The 16,650-nt window shown below is 52.7% G+C and overlaps 1 protein-coding gene across 2 annotated transcripts; it reads left to right on the forward strand.

Annotated features, from left to right (window-relative positions):
- The first annotated feature begins 6,875 nt into the window (after positions 1–6,875).
- TMEM72 (transmembrane protein 72) lies at positions 6,876–13,650 on the forward strand. Of its 2 annotated transcripts, XM_040564457.1 has the most exons (5): positions 6,876–7,339; positions 10,668–10,734; positions 11,123–11,194; positions 11,897–12,036; positions 12,213–13,650. In XM_040564457.1, exons 1-5 carry the CDS (start codon positions 7,270–7,272, stop codon positions 12,671–12,673), a joined length of 810 nt encoding a protein of 269 aa, XP_040420391.1. In that variant the 5' UTR covers positions 6,876–7,269; the 3' UTR covers positions 12,674–13,650. The 2 variants fall into 2 exon arrangements, with proteins under 2 accessions (XP_040420391.1, XP_040420393.1); XM_040564459.1 differs by lacking the exon at positions 11,123–11,194.
- Positions 13,651–16,650: the final 3,000 nt, after the last annotated feature.

Consider the following 16,650-nt stretch of genomic DNA (forward strand, 5'->3'; position numbering starts at 1 on the left):
GGAAAAACGCTTTTTGTTCTCTTCATAATTAAAGCTCTCCTCATCAGAGGGCACAGGGGCAATTCACCTCCTCAGCGTGGGGGTTGATAGCACCCAGCTAATGGGAACAGGCTGCTGGCTAACGGGTGGTCTGTGAGCATTGGCTGTTTGCTTAGGGAGAAATTCCAGCCAGGGCAGGTAAGCAGCACGCTGACCTTGCTGCTCAGAGAGCTAAACTCACAAACTGCACAGATCAGCAGCTACACGAGGCCTGCTGGGGACAAGGCTGCTGACAATTCAGCACAGCCTGCACCCGCAGCACAGGAGGGCAGCTCCAGGCCCCAAGGGCCCCAGCACAGCCCTCACTGCCATGGGACGGCCTGGGACACAGGGAAGTTGACATCAGGACTATGAAAACCCCATTTGCTCTGTTGTAATAGCTGAAGGAATGAGATGCACTGAACTTGGCATTCCTACCAAACATGTTAAAGAAAGGAAAAGTCTTTCAGTGGGGACAAAAGATATTTGTGGGCAAAGACAGACTCCAGCAGGCCTTTCAGGAGAAACGTTACTGAAGCTGCAGCCAGGTGCATGCCACTGGAGATGCTAACAGGAACAGATGCACTTCTCTGCCCCCATATGCATAGGAACAAGGCGTTTTATGAACTTGTTTTCATTCCACTCGAACAGCAGAACCAAGTCTTGAAGTCTTGGACTCTAGCAAAACAGGACGAGCAGCCTGCCCAGCTAGCCAGCAGCTGTGATGTAAGGCTAGTACCAGCACCAAAGCTCATCATTTTGCATTGCCTTGAGGATTAACTGATATCAGCTGAAAATTTCTTGTTTTCTGCCCTGTCTTTGCACCACACCTCACTCCCCACAGTAGAGACATAAAGCAGGAGCAACTCAGCTGAAGCCCATAAACCTGAAGCCTCAATTTACTTTTAACCAAGGCTTAAACCTGACTGGCACACACAGAAACACCCAAATGTCTCTCACAAAGCAGCTTGCTAGCTCATGGGAAAGATGACCAAGAAGGACTGCATGCCCAGAGATGCTGCAGCAGCAAGGTTGACTTCACTACAGAGGAGAACACCAATGGGCACCAGATCCCACTAGGATCCCATTGCAGCCTGCCCAAGTCCCAGGCCCCCAGCTGAGCCAGGCACAGTGTGGGCTCCTGCCTGCTCTGCCAGGTGCTCTTAATGCTAGGGTAGCACTCTTCTCTGGACTGGACACTCACCTTCAGAGCCAGCCATCTCCAGGTCCTACTCGCAAGGTGCTCTTTAGGTGTAGGGGAAAAAAAGAGACTCCTGAGGTGGGCAGTTTGATGGGAACTTCCAGCAGCAAAAAGGAGGCAATGCAGCCATTGTGGGTGTGCTCCCATACCTCCAAACCCAGGCATCACGTGACAGCAGCAATAAGAAGGCAGGACTTGTCCCCTCACCTCTCAAAGCCTACTTCCCAAAGAGCAGTTATGTGCAGTTTAGATGTACTGCCTCTACACAAACAAATCCCAGACATCTCCCAGCAAACCTCACCTACCTCCTGCCATTGATATTTAAGCATCCTGCCATGCTCCCATAGGCCACCACAACCAGTCAAGCCCACCCTGCACCTGGCTATCCCAGGTGGAGCCTATCTTGGCTTCTAAAATTCCAGTCACCATTCCCCCAGGTACAGTCTGGGAGGCATGAAAAAGTCTGGGGAAGAAACAAATGCATGTTAGCTAGTATATGAGTGATGGTATCTATTTGTGGCCCTAGATCACAGCTTTGAGTATTGGGATAATCCCAAAACAACAAAACTTCTGGAGGGCATGACAGCAAGCTGTGCTTGGGCAAGCTGAGGCGGTGCACAGTACAAAATAAAATTTATGATCAGATATAAACACATTGTGCTCAGGCACGTGGTCTGTTTGCATAACCATGTGCCTGAAACATTGCCTTTTTCTTAACTGGAACAATCTGTCGGAAGATTTGTACCACAAAGAAAGTTATTACTTTGTCCTTTGAATCAATAAGAATGCTTCTCCTTTCTGAACAGTTGCCATCCAAAAAGAAGGCAATGCGCACTGGTTTGTAACATTCCCCATGCAATCAGCAGCAGAGAGGAGGCAGTCCAAGCAAAGAGCTTGTTAACAATCCGCAGGCTGAAAGTCATTCATCTTTTTTTTTTTTTTTTTAAAGACTGCAGATGATTAGAAAAGCATGAGGTGGAGTTGGAGAAAGATGTAAGAAAACGTCATACGTCTTTTTTCTGTTTTTCGCTCCAATTTTGGCTCTAAGATATGCTATGAGCTGCAGCACAAGCCCAACTGGACCACATTCACGGGAGAAGATCTGCTGCTGCTGCCTGTCCATCTGCCACCAGATCTTAGCTGCAAATTTCTGCAAAATGAGTATTATATTCAACACATACTGTGACCATTTTTACCCAAGCATTTCCTGTGAGGAAGACAAAGGAGAAAATGAGGCAAGTTACTTCCCACTTGGCACCAAAACCTGGTCAGAAGCCATTCCTCAAAATCAACCCTGCTGCCCAGGGGCAGTCCAGACCTTTGCCATTCTGCCATCAATGGGCAGCACAGTGCCAGCAAGGGGGGAGGACAACCAGCAGTCGCATCGTGCTCATGGCAGGCTAGTGAGCAACAACCCCATCTGATGTTTCATTTTTTATAAGTGTTCCCAATCAAAAGCAAACACTGCCGCACAGCGTGTTTCTAGTAAACGAAAGAAGACAAATGCATACCAGACATGGGGGTGTGGGAGGAAAAGGAATGCAAAGTCCGCTCCCGACTGTCATCGCATCTCTCGCTCAGGCGGCTTTCCCTTCTCGGGGGGTTTGTACTGAGGGAGCGGCAGCAAATCTCCTGGGGACTCACACAAGGAGAGCATCACAGAGAGCCCGGCATTGAGAAACCTCAGGTCTGGCGCTGGGCAGGCCTATGTGGTAGCCAAAACCAAGAAAATTGGTGTAAAGCTGTGCCTGCTTAAACAGAAGACACATGTAGGACTGTATCAGGTAAAGGTACTTGTGTCATCTCAGAGCTCCTCAGTACCCTGCAATACTCAGTACCCCCACCTGGGGATACTGTGACAAACCTCTTTTAAACCTGTACACTCGAACCCCTTTGAGACAACACAGTAAAAGAGGTGATGGGTCCTGCTGTGCTTGTTTGCTTTGCAGCCTTTTGAAGGCAGTGCCAGGTAAGCTGAAGACCAAGAATAAATCCTACCAAACAGGAACGTTTACATAAACAACCTCAGCTACACAGCTTGCAAGTTCTCATCCATTTCTTCATCTCTGTAGCCAAAAAACATGTGTTTTGTGTTGCCTCACGTAAATCTCTCTGGTTATTTATCTGCGCAAACCCTTCTATAAATTGCTCACTGGGCCCCTAAATGCAGCAAGCAGGCTGTTTGATGTGTGTCTCAAACACCAGGTGAGTCAATCGCTGCTACGTACACCTTTTTTGCTCCCACGCAGGGAGAAGTTACTGGTCCCCTTTGCCAGAAAAGAGGGCAAAAAGTCAAATGGTTTTGATGGATGGATAAACGTCTGTGGGCTGAACCTCCTGCGCAGAGCTTGTTTACACTGAGACTTACTAGTACTCCCTCCTCCTGCTGGCTGATAAAACACTCCTTCTCCATTTATCTTTATGAAATACACTCCAGACCTAGAGACTGCACATGAATATTTGATGTCTTTGTGAGCTCCCTTTCTACTACTGCATTTCCCCCTGGTGCAATTCCTCTCTGTACAGGAACGAGCAGGGCATCAGCCCTGTTCTGTGGTGCTGAGGCTGGGTATCGGCCCTGTTACAGACCCACTCTGCAGAGGTGGATTTCACACATCAGCATTGCAGCACAGCCTTTAGGATTTACCCTGCGTCCTGTGAGCGAACCATGTTCATTTAGGTTACAGTTTAGCTGACTAACTTGCCTGACTGGAGGTACCTTCAGGATGTGCCGACTCACTGGCAGGCATCCCAAATTCATTCACTGCCCTCGGCTGAGCTGCTCAGGCATTGCTCCGCGCCCCAGCTTCCCTGTGTAGAACAGAGATGTGTCAGTGCAATAGCAAAACCAGGAGCATTTCTTCATGTCGGCACAGTGCTCCTGCTGGCAATGCCATCGGGTGTCACATGCAGCACACCGTGCGTGTCACGCTCCCCCAGGGCAAGCAATCCCCTGCGATCGCCCTCTCACCCCGCAGGGCTCCTACGGGCGTTGCTGCCTCCCCGGGCACATCTTAGAGATGTTTCTGCAGGGGGAGCCAGAGGGATGGAGGAGTTGGAAAAAGGGAGATGGAGCCTGTGGCAGCTTGGCAGTGATCTCCTGGAGGTGGGATCCAGCCATCCTGCATGGCTTGTGGCACTGCCTCGGTGTGGCACCAGGCCCTGAGGCACCACAGGCGGGTCATCTCGTCACACCAGCAGGGGTGATGCCGAAGGGAAGCAAGCCAGAAACCTTCTCTGATTCCCAGCAGGGACAAATATTTGAAGGTACAGAACCCAAAACCCCAGAGGCAGAGGCAGTGGTGCCCTCAGGCCCCCTGACAGAAGCTCGGCTTGCCGCAGAGCTCTCGCAGCGTTGCAGTGTCACAGGGCAAGGTGCCTGCCGATGGCACAGATGCTGCACGGTGGCCTTGGTCACAGAACGGCTGTGGTGGCCGTGCCACTGCTGAATTTCTAAAGTGAAGTGTGGGGTGGGAGAGATGAAGGTGGGGACTAACATTGCTATGAAACCCTGACATAAAACTCTCCAGCTCAACCCATACATCACTGGGAGCAGCCCGTAAATGTGAATCCTGGCTGGCAGCCAGTGTGCAAATGGCAAGCCTCTGTGCAAAGAAAGTGGCTTAATGTGCAGTGGGGACCACTGCTATCAAGCCTCCCAGAACAGGCTGTGCCGGTGCATAGGCTTTGCACTGTTGGTTACAGGTTATTAATCCCCTGTAAGGTCATAAGTTCTTGGTCCTCTTCCGACTGCATAAACTCATTCCTAAAAGCCTCACAGAAAAACCCCCAAATGGCTCACAGCTTCACAGAGGGCATCATCTCCCCACTGGAAAGGAGGCAGAATGACAGGAGACCCCTCTACTGATAAAGGTCAGGTTCATGTGAGGTTGCTTCATAGGAGCACTAGCCAAAAAATTCCTAAATGGAGGGAAGGAACTGTTAGAGGAGAGTTGGCGCAAAGCCACCTGAGGATGCCTGTCCTGCTCATGCCATGCCCCTTCCTGGGCACTTGAGTGAAAGAAGCACTAGTGCACCCCTGAATAGCGAGTGGAGAATTCACCCAGACCAGGGGACTCCTCAGGCAGGGGACAAGGACCCTCAGGAAGGCTAATTAAGCCAAATCCCATGACATAGGTTGGGCAATAGCTAAGGGAATGATGGAAGGCTTAAATTGTTAATGTATTAATCTGCCTCTCCCAAATGGATTCTGTTCCTCCATTACCACCCCGCCCACAAATTTGCATTTATTTTAAACCCTGGGGCTTGTTCTTGGCAAGAAAGGAAACCTTGCTGTCAAGGGCACTCAAAGTCATTTTGTTTCGGGGTGAGACCACCAGAGTGACCGAGCCCAGTGTGCTCCACCACTGGCACTGGCAGCAGGTCCCCTGCGAGGGGAGGTGCCAGGGACCACAGAAGGGTGGGCAGGGAGCCCCGCTCTGCAGAGCCAGTGGCTGCTGACACCTCCCAGGGCTGCAGTTTCTTCAAGCCTGGGCTAGCGGCTCTCAGTGATCCCGAAAGACTGCTTGCCTTCCTTTGGTCTATGTATTTAAGTCCTTTTCTAGCTTTCGTATTTGTAAACAAACACCTGAAATTCAACACATCGATGTCAAAAAACAAACCAAAACAATAAGAATACAGCAAAGAATAAGGTACCCAGACAGTTTGCATAGTCTCGGGGTTTTTAAGCCAGCTTGGTGATTTCTGGAGCTGTCGGCAGCAGGAGTGCAGGGGGCATCCCTGGCAGCAGTGGGGAGGGAGCACGACACCCCAGCGGGGTCTGCTCAGATTCAGGGGCTGCCCCGCTGGTGTGCCCTTGTTCTGTCCATCCCTCTTGAAAAGGAAGTGCAGGCACACCACTGAGTCATCAGCTGTGAAATCCCTAAAGCCCTACTTCCTTCAGATGGGTGCCATGGTGCGGGCAGAGGGGAGGAGAGGGGATCACCCGCATGCGGGGCTGGTGCTGAGTCCGCACGGGCAGAAGGTAGGGCGAGGGCAGGGGCTGCAGTGACTGGCCCTGCAGGTGGACTCATTGCCCTGTGAGCCCACAGCCCTGCAGGAACCAGAAGTACATGCTGCCCACGGGGGCTGGGCTGATCTCTCTATGTAGCAAGGGTCTGGAGCAGGCCAGCACTGGCCCATCTCAGCCTTCGTGCCGAGGGCTGCCCCTCTCCAGAGGCTCTGTGTCCTGAAGAGGCAAGCCACGGACCCTGATGCCGTCTACTAAAGCCAAAACAAAGAGGCCAGAGTGTACATGCACAGCCCTCCTCCTCTGCCCCCACTCCATGTGTCAGGACACTCGTGGGACCCCACTGCAAATGGCTGTGGTGCTGCTGAACGGCTGGGTGACTGCAGTACAGAAATAATGAGGTTCCCAAAAAGACAAATACACATCTCTCCTGCCATGGCCAGCCTGGCTTTATAGGACCCTTAGGACCAGGTCTGACCTCCTCGTTCCTGTGGTTGCACATTTGCCCTGACACAACACCACTCACAGGCTGGTAAGCAGCAACCACGGCAGGGGGGTCAGCAGCAGGAGGCAGCGGATGATCAGCAGCAGGAGGCACCCCTGGGAGCCCCACGATCCTCCAGGAACCTGCTGCTCTTTTGCCAAAAGCAAGCACCGCCATCCTCACAAACGGTTAACCTGCCGGGAGCCGCACAGCACTAATGACTTCACATGCATGTAATCAGCTTGGGCTTCCAGAGCTGCTGCCTCCAAGCAGGAAAGGCTACGCGTGCACCCCGGGTGCAAATGCTCCCAAAGCCGCACCCCCCCCTTACCAATCATTAATCATCCCCAGGCCAGCAACCCCAGCAAGCGAGGAGGAAAAGGCCAAGTGTCCGCAGCCCTGGAAGCAGTGCTGACCGGTTCCCAGCGGTGGTAGCTTGCTCTCCCCCGGGAGGCCCCGTGGAGGTGGCTGGTCCTTCGCAAAGGTCACCCTGCCCCGTGCACGGGAGGCTCTGCCTGCAGCTGGGTGCTGCACACGGCAGGAAGTCTGAGGAGGGAGCTTCTGCCTGGCCGGCATCGCCGCTTTCATCTCCCCACCATGCGGCACGAGGCATTTTGGAGTGCCCTGGAGTACGCCTGCCGATTGCTGGGCATCTCCACCGCAGCAGGTAGGAGCAAGCTCTCTTTTTCTTTGCCGCCTTTTAAGGCACCGAGTAAGTGTCACAACAAGCTAAAGCGCAAATTGGAAAGGAAACTAAATGATATGCTTGTAAAAGAGGCAGGGGGACAAGCATGATGTGAGTGGGACTGAAAAGCAAAATACTCAGGGCTGCACAAACCGGGCAGGCTGCTCTGTGGGAGTCAAAAATGCAGGGGGAGCTCCTTGTGCTGGGATTTCTTCTGTGCCCCGGGGCCAGGCAGGACGGAGAGGTCCCAGCCTTGGTGGCACAGCCCCTGCTCTCTCTTGCCAGGCTCAGGAAGCAGCTGGGGTCACAGCAGTGGTGCCAACATCACCAGCTCACCCACCCAGCTGGATGAGGTGAACGGGCAGGGCAGGGGCTACAGCCACCCGGTGTGCTCAGGGGCTCACTGGCACCGCTGCTGACTCGCTGTCACAGGGCAGGGCAGGCAGCACTCTCTGCCTCAGTTTCCCGATCAGCAAAGCAGGGATCAAAGGGTTTGGTTTGCCGCGAGGCTGGAGGTGTGAGCCAGAGGTTCCTGATGAGAGGTGTCTGGGGTGCCTGTGTCAGACCCTGGGAATTTCAGATTTCAGACAGCGCAGGGTAGGTCACAGCAGGCCCTCCTACCATGGCATTTCCTTTATCAACTGCAGACACTTTGCTCAAGTCAGGGGCCAAGTAGAAAGTACAAAGGTCTGCTGAAGAGAGCACAGGTCCCCAAGGACAGCCAAAGCCCAGCTGGAACGCTGGAGGCTGTGCTCTGCAGTGTACTTTGGAGGACTGATAACAGGCTGAGGTTTGAGTCCCGGAGTTTGTACAAACGCCCAGCAGATAAGTGCACATCACGATGAGGCTGCAACAGATAGGAGCCGGGACACAACTTTAACCAGCAAATGCAAATCTCTCCATCCCCATCCCCCTCTGGCCCACATGAGCCCCATGCTGGTCATATTCGCTCTTAAAGCTCCTGAGAGAAAACATGAGCTTGCTGCCATGGGAAAACTAAAGCTAGAACATAAAAATTGAAAGTAGCTTACAATTTGGAGGTATCTTAATGGAATATAATCTCTCTCATCTGCTTGATCTCTTTTCCTCACTGTGCATCACCTACATCTCTTTCTGTAGTTCTTGTTGAAATGAGCAGTGCAGTCCCCTCTCAGCTGAACATCCCAGAGCACAGACATCACACACCACAGAGTACAGCTGGTCTCTGTACTTTTCCATATCTCCACTCTGATGCATTCCCAGTACCACCTGGTTTTCCCAAAAGGCCAGCAAAGGAATGGGAGGTGCCTGTGTTTTGTTTCTCTGTCTGTCTCAAGGGGGTAAGAAAACAGCTTGATGCAGTGTTTAGTGCCTGATGAGGTGCATGAGGTTTTTGCATGAAATGGAAACCATGCAGAAAAGAATCCCACAGGCTTTGCCGGAATAAAAATATTAAAGGGAGAGGAGAGTGCATCAGCATCACTAATTGATCCTGAGAAGGCCTGGCCAACTCCATAAGCTGCTTGCAAACACAGAAGGTTGCCCACAAAATGTAACCCCCACCTTCCCACAGGATCCTGGAGTGCAATGTGGCTTGTTGTGTGGGACACATCAGACAGTCCTGCTGTCCATGGCTAGTTAGCGAGGAATAATCAAACAGCCCCACAAATCCCTGCCATGTTTGGGGCATATCTGTAATTCAGAGATTTTAGGCCTTGTGATTTCTACGTCTAGGGAGAGAGTCCTTACTTATTTCTTAATTCTCAGCCTTTCAACCATTTAATTCCTAATCATGTGCCTTCAGCCGCATGGTTTGGAGAAGATCCAAATCAAGGCAGCAACGAGCCCAAACAAGCACCTTGGAAACAACCCTTTGCTTTTGCAGATACTTCACCCAAAGAGCTTTGAGGATAAAGCATAAGCTGTGCAAAATCAGGAAACCTCCCCAGGCAGAGCAGGGACTCTAGCACAACAGCCAAGCTGTTGAATTCTGCGTTTGTCTGTAGGGAAGGAATGAATGGATGAATTCTGCATTTGTAGGGGAGAGTATAAAGAAGGCTCCTCAATCACAGGGTAGTGAAGGACAATTCTTTGCATATAGGATTGCACAGCTTGGTCCCTTCACAGCTCTCCGATGAGGCTGATTTCCCCCACCTCTGCTCGGGGCTGGAGAGGCAGCCACTGCGGAGGAGGGCGGCACATGGGTCCCATGTGTTCCCCGGGCAGATCGGGGACCAGCAGCTGCAGGTGACACAGCAGGAACCAACAGGATGACAGCATCCTGGTGGGGCTTTGCTTGGCTGGGCCAGAAGCACTGTGTGCTCAGGCACAGACCCTTGGCATTGACCAACCCCGTGGGTGTGAGGGACCCAGCATCACTGGCACCTGCCTACCCACTTGTGAGCCTGGCCTTCTTCTCCGTGTGGGGCAAAGCCACAGTTTGGACAGCCAAAGCCAACCGGCTCCTCAGGCCATGGCAAGTGTGCACTGAGCAGGATCAGTGGTGAACCAGTTTTCTGCAGCTGATGCGAGGCACTTCATTCCTGTGCCATTTTGGAAATACTCCTGAAGGATCTTGAAGGAAAGCTTCCATCCCATAAAGCTATTGGCCCCTAATGGCCAGCCCAGGGAAGATTTTAGCCTCGCTAATACTCTTAATCACCCTTAAAATGACTCCCCAGTGTGCTGTGCTGGCTGGGGCACTGGGGGGATGTTCATTCCTCGTTTTTAATCTGCCTGCTCCTGTTATAGCTTTTTCTGTTTGCCTAGCAAAGGATTTTAATGCCATGGCTACGGCCCTTCGTGAATGCAGCTGGCACGTTTCCCCCGACCTGCTGCTGCCCTACAGCCACGTGTGGGGTACAGCAGGAGAAGTGGGGTGCAGGAGTGGTGGGCATGGTGGGGACCTGGGCAGAGATTTCCCCAGCCTAGGAGAAGCAATGGCAATGAGGGGCAGGGATGGATGGGGTGGTGGGAGAGAAGTCCCATGGCAGCTGTGCTTGAACAGGGGGGTGGGAGGGACGCAGGACACCGTTGCTCACCTCTTGTAGCTGCCAAAAGCTGGTATCCTCAGAGCACCTCTCCCCAGCCCACGCAGCCGCAAGGCTGCCCTGGCAGGGGTGCCGCTGGGCTGGGTTCCTGGGCTGCACGTTGAGGCCAGCACTCGGCTCTGACCCTGGGGTTCGTGTGTCAGCGTGAGTCACCGGCGCTGCAGAGCAGGAGCAGCCATGCTGGCAGCCGCAGAAATCGGGGCATGGATGCTGGCAGCTGGCGGGGCACTGGAGTCAGGAACTGAGCCTGCACTCAGCATCTTTCCTGCCTTCTCTTCTAGTGCTGATCGGCGTGGGGGTAGAAACTCTGCAACGAGGGCAGTTCAAAAGCCTGGCTTTCTATCTGCTGTGAGTATTTTTGCCCTTCTAGTCAGAGCTGGTAGGGGTGACCCCTCCACATATGCAGCAACAAACTATCCTGGAACAACATCCAAGTCTTTGGGGAATCGAGATCTCCTTTGTTAGGTTTCAGAAGAGTAAGCTGATCCTGTTAGAGTGACCTTCTCCCCATGCTCATGCAGACTCAAGCAGGCCAGAGGTGATACTGGCTGCCAGCTGACCCCTCCTGGGTAGAAGGTCTGGGTCTTTCCTCCACAAACCCAGGCAAAGTGTTCAGACCTCAGCACACAGTCTATGTTGTGAACTGGGTAGTAAATCCCAGCCCCCTGTGCCCCTTCTGCCATCTGCAGAGCGTGCTCCAGCCCAGCCCTGCCCCCCTGACAGCTCCACCTTTCAGTTTTTCAGGGATTGCAGTCACTGTCTGTGAAGGCTTCTTCTTTATCAGTTTGTTCCTGGAGATGTGTTTCACGTGAGTAGCCTCTGGGCAGTCTTCTCCAGCCTTGGTGGGCCCTCCCTAGGGCAACCCGTCCTTTGCAGGCAGCACCAGACCTAGCCAAGCTGCAAGTACCACACCAAAGGTCCTGCCCCTACTGCCATGGCCAGCACACTCAGACAGGGGGGAGGTGAGTGGGGACATGTCTGCAGCCAATTAAACTTTTATTTTAACCCAAGCTTGTGCCATAATTTGCTGAGCATTAGCACAACAAACCCTGGTCTGCAGCATCTCCTTAACACGCAGTGTGAACTCCTGCAAGGCACCGGGGTTGAAGAAAGAGCCAGATCCCTAGAGCTCCCTCCCAGAGACAGCACAGAAATTTAAATTAAAATCTAGAAAATACTTATGCACTTCTCAGAGGCTGGGCCCTTCTGCTGTCTTGTAGCATAAACTCAAAAGCCCTGATAGCTAGGAGACAACACCTTACTGCAGCTAGTAGGCACAAGTGTGCCAAGGAGAGGTCGCCTGAGATGCTGACCTCTGGCAGATGAAGCCCCTGGCCTCTGCCCACTACAAGGAGGGCTCAGACTTTATTTACCTTCCCTCACCAACACACCGGTTTCCTGGTGAACTAGAGTAAGGGTCTGAACCTTTAGGTGGGTCATGGTTAGGTCCAAATCTTCTTGTCATGCACCTGGTGCCCTATCCCACAAGGACTTCTGTTTCTCTCCCCAGATATGAGCCCGACTCCCCGGCACACGCCTGCTGGAAGCACGCTAGGCGCCCGGGGAGCTTCCAGAAATTCCTGGGGTACACACTGCTCTCGGTGGCTTGCTTCCTGCATCCCGTCCTTGTCTGGCACGTCACCATACCTGGTGAGGAGCCTGTGCTGGGGTGGGGAGGAGTGCAGATGGGGGAGGAACATGGTCTGTTGGGGACAGTGGACCAGAGATGGTGGGGATGTGTGGGATGCTGAGCTAGCAGGACTAAACACTGCTTGGCTTGCACTTGGCCTTGGGCCAGCCCTCAGCCACCGTGCCCTTCTCCCCAGGCTCCATGCTGGTGCTCACCGCCCTGGCCTACTTCCTGCTGAGCAAGAGGAGAAAGAGCCCAGAGCACAAAGAGGCGCACCCCCAGGCGGGCCAATATGTGGATCCTACAGGCACCACAGCAGCCTCGACCATCGCTGGTGACACTGAGCAGACATACACGTTTCACGGAGCCCAGAGGGAGCAGCACCGCTCGCTGCTGGGACACATGAAGAGCATCCTGAAGGGCAGCAAGGACAGGAGCCTGCCACCAGCAGCCCCTGCCCAACCAGAGGCCCCGCCAGCTCCTCGCAAGCAAGTGCACTTCCAGGAGAAGGTGGTGCAGATCATCCCCTCTGTCAGTGAGAGCCTGGATGAGATGGAGAGCGAGGCTGAGGAGACCACGTCAGACACAGCACCTATCCTCACCCCTCCTGATGCCCCTGTCGTCCTCACTCCCCTCAGCTCCACAGGCCTGTTTTGAGGGCTCACCAGCAGCAAGGACAGGGCAGACACACTTCTCCTGGTGCTGGTGTCGCTCCTTGGGCAGCTGAAGGACCTTGTGCCATGGGCAGCGCTGCCATGCAGGCCAGATCACCACATGCACCCCCATGGGCCAACCCTGCAGCCACTGAGGAGGACAAGGGGTGAGGGAGTGCAGCACCCACACTCCAGCGTGGAGGGGTGGTCCTCCCTGCTCCCCTGCCTTCCCTGCCATGGCTGTGCCACCCCTCCTACAAGGGGCTGCAGGACAAAGTAGTCCTGCATCTGGTGATGGGCCCATGGTGGTCCCCAGCCCCTGTGACACCATGCCAGGGGACAGGCCATGGGCTTGCAGGGAACGGTAAGGTTTCTCCACCCAGGGAATCTCCCTCCGTGGACTTATGCACAGCTCACCTCTGTGTTACAGCACTACACACCACAGCACAGCAGCAGCTCCTGCCTAACACCGCAGCCCCAGCATCTGCCTGTCTCAAGGCAGCAAGAGGTAGCACCATCCTCCCAGAGCAGCTTCTGCGAAGGGCAGTTGTCTTCTGCCTGTCCTCACTGTGCTTGGAGAAGCTCAGGGAAACTTGGAGGCACACCTGGGGCTAGCACCTGCTAAGTGTCCTCTCCTGAGACACGCTCTGGGCCCACCAGGGAAATCACCTCTGGCCCTGGGGACACCTGCATGGGGCTTCCTGGTGTCCTCTGCCCAGACAGCACTTGTGAGTTTGAAGAGCTTCGGTATGCTGTAGCAGCTCAAGTTACAAGGTTCAGCACTGTGTAGTTGGCACAGCAGACTGTGTGCAATTCCCTGTGCATGTTAATTATGGGCCCCAGAGAGCAAAGGTAATAATAAAGTGACAATGCTGCTGCACCGGTCCCCTCTATGCCAGCTCTTCCCTGAACTCTTCACCTCTGCCTTAATCCTCCCATATTTTCTGCCCTTTGAGCACCATTTACCTATCATCAGGCATTTCTCTCCTGCTCAACCCATCAGGCAGGACCTGTCACCTCTCCAGGGTGCTCCCATTGCAGCATGGGGGCAGCCAAACCAGGGCTCCTGTCTCTTCTCCTTGCCCCCTGTAGGAAGGGACCCACAATTTAATCTGTGCCTACAGATACACTCACCAAGACCATCTCATCAGCATCAGGCAATTCTCTTGGCTGCACATGGAGAGGAGCTCAGGCAACTGGGATTGCTTGGACATGGGATGTGAGGCCACGTTGTCACTTCTGCTGGGACAAAAAACTGTGACTGCTCCGAGCCCAGATACAGAGCGCTGGGGTGAGGGGTGTTTAGGAGAGAAGATCTCTGAGACTTGCTTAGACTGATTGTAAGGCAGAAGCCAGTGGGGCTGGATGTTTTTCTTGGAAATACATTACCTTTTAAATGTTCAGCTCTCTGAGTCACAATCAACATATCCACTTAGGAAAGCACTGTATTTTGAAGGGAAGTGGGAAAATGTGAAGTTACAATTAAAAGGCAAATGATAACCCAGTACTACATTTTAATAAATTCTGATTAAGTTGCTCCTGATTTGGGAGACAGATGGGGAAGAAGGCAGAAGACACTGACTCATAATGTTTGACTGCCTGTGTTTGATAATGAGACTCTGTCCTCAACAGCGGCTTATGAATGGTATCATGCACTCAGTTGTTCCTACAGCCAGACGTGAACAAAATACTTGTTGTATCACCGACATTTGAAATGCTAGCTGCTATCAATCTGTTCTATACATGATGCACAGATTAGAGACTTCTTCCTTCCAGCTGCACAAATTAACCCTCCACCCCAAAATTGCATGCTAGGAAAGAGTCACGTACACATCCGCCTTCACGGAGGTTTAGTCTCCTCCTGCACCTGCAAAGCTGTCTCCAGAAAATTGCACCAATTCACAGCCTAACGCCGCACCACTGATAACAGCAGGCCCAGGACCTATCCACAGCTCCACCCTCAAGCTAGTGTATTCAACACATGAAGAAATAAAAATCAAGATGTTTTCTTTCAAAGTAGGTGGTCAAACAACATACCTGCACCAGCAAAGGTCCCAAGCCAGCCATGCTAACAGGGCAGCAATCCTTGCCTGCTCTGCCCCAGGAGGCTGTGCTCAGAGCTGGCTCTCCAACTCGATCACACATCTACACCCACTCTCATTAGCAGGCTCCGCTTCCTGCATCATCCAAGGCTCCTCTTTGAACATTGCGTAACTAATTATATAAGCAGAGGCAGGGGTTATCAAAAAGGCAGAGCTCCTCAGAGATCAACCAATCTGCTGACGAGAGAAAGATCACATTTATGCCACTGCCTCTTTAGCCCCAAGCAAAGCACTGGGGCAGCCTGGGTGCGGACAGCCTCTCTGCAGCCAAATTTCATCCATCAGCTCTTACCCAACCAGTCCCACACTTCAGACCTGTGGGGCAGCGGGGGCAGCTGGCCAGGGGAGCAGCAATGGGGTGAGAGTGCCTGTGGCACCCTGAAGTGTGTACGGGGGGCAAATTTCATTGTGCTGTGAAATGCATATGTAGAGTTTGTAATCTCTAGCGTCTGCAGGAGCAAGCACTTCGGTGTTTAGGATTGTCTTTGGAAAGCCAGCTGTAGGCTTCCCTTGGAAGTGGGGCTGGGGGGGAGCTGCCAGTGAGCCAGTTGTTCAGCCTTACTGGGGACAGCCCTGGGCAGGGTCCTCTTTTCCTATCCCACCACCCTGGCTGCTTTTCTTGCCTGTTCCCTTGTGTTGGCCTGGCTCTTCTCCAACCCCACAGCTAGCTGCTCTAGGACAGAAAGGCTGGAAAAATGCTGCTCATTTCTTCGGTGTTAAATTGCCCATTAGTCCACCTCTGTCTCACCCTGGAGCAACGGCTCCAGGGTAGCACTGGAGACAGGGTGATCCTTCAAAGGCAACCAAGCTGTGGTCCAAAGCAGCACTGAAAGATGCACTCCCACCCTGTGGGCTGAGCTTCTGCCCTAGGTCACCCTGTCTGTGCATCCCCAGCTCTGTTCCCCACCACCCGTCCCACCCCGGTGCTAACTGCCAGCTCCATCAGCTGACAGACCTCGTTAGCCCAGGGGAAAAATAATTAGGAAAAAGAAAGCAGGTTGCTGTCTTCTGAGGTAATGAGCCAAATAAATCCATGGAAAGAAGGGCCAGCCACAAAATGAAGGGGACAGAGGATAAGAGCACCCCTTTCAAAAGCAGCAGACTGTTAGAGCAGCTCAGCTGCTCAAAGAAATGCAGCCTCAGATGTTCCTTAAAATCCCAGTGCAGAGGAAATGCCTAGCCTCAGGGGGTGTTGGATTACTTTGCAGAGGGCTCAGAAATTATTTGCTAAAGTGTTTGCTTCTCTGTTGGACCCTCTCCCTATGTCTTCCTCTGAGGGGCACGCCAGGGGCTCCTGAAAGCACCAGAGGGAGCTGAGAGCTGGAGGTGGGGGAGAGAACTCTATGCAAAACTTGTGCAAAGGCAGGGTAATTGCAAGAAAACAAAGAGGAAGAACTTGACACCATTAACCGTGCAGGGCAGTGATACCTGAATTTGAGCTGCCTGAACTGTAGGTCCACGCACCACATGAACATGATTTTTGCATGCATTGTAGTTGGTTCATGATGCAGCTAATCCACTGCAATTAACCCCCTGAGTTAGAGTTGACTGTATAGGGCTATAAACTCCTACAGATTCATGTGCTGAAAGGAAACAGGATGAATCATCCAGAAGAAATGCATGTGTAAGGTGACACTCAGAAAGGTAATCCTCACAGAAACCATTTTTTCCAAAGTTTTCTCCAAAGATTTTTCTACATGAGTTAAAATTTTCCTGCTCTGCATGTATATGTGCATTGGAAACACCCCACAGTGCTATTTAACAGCAACACCGGCAGCAGCAAGCACCACTGTTGGCATCAGTGGCATGGGTGGCTCCTGACTCAATACTGATTCATGCCCACATGCAGGAGAGGACCTGTCTCCATTCACTTCCCTGA

Source organism: Cygnus olor, chromosome 7 (genome assembly GCF_009769625.2).
Source record: "Cygnus olor isolate bCygOlo1 chromosome 7, bCygOlo1.pri.v2, whole genome shotgun sequence".
NCBI lineage: Eukaryota > Metazoa > Chordata > Aves > Anseriformes > Anatidae > Cygnus > Cygnus olor.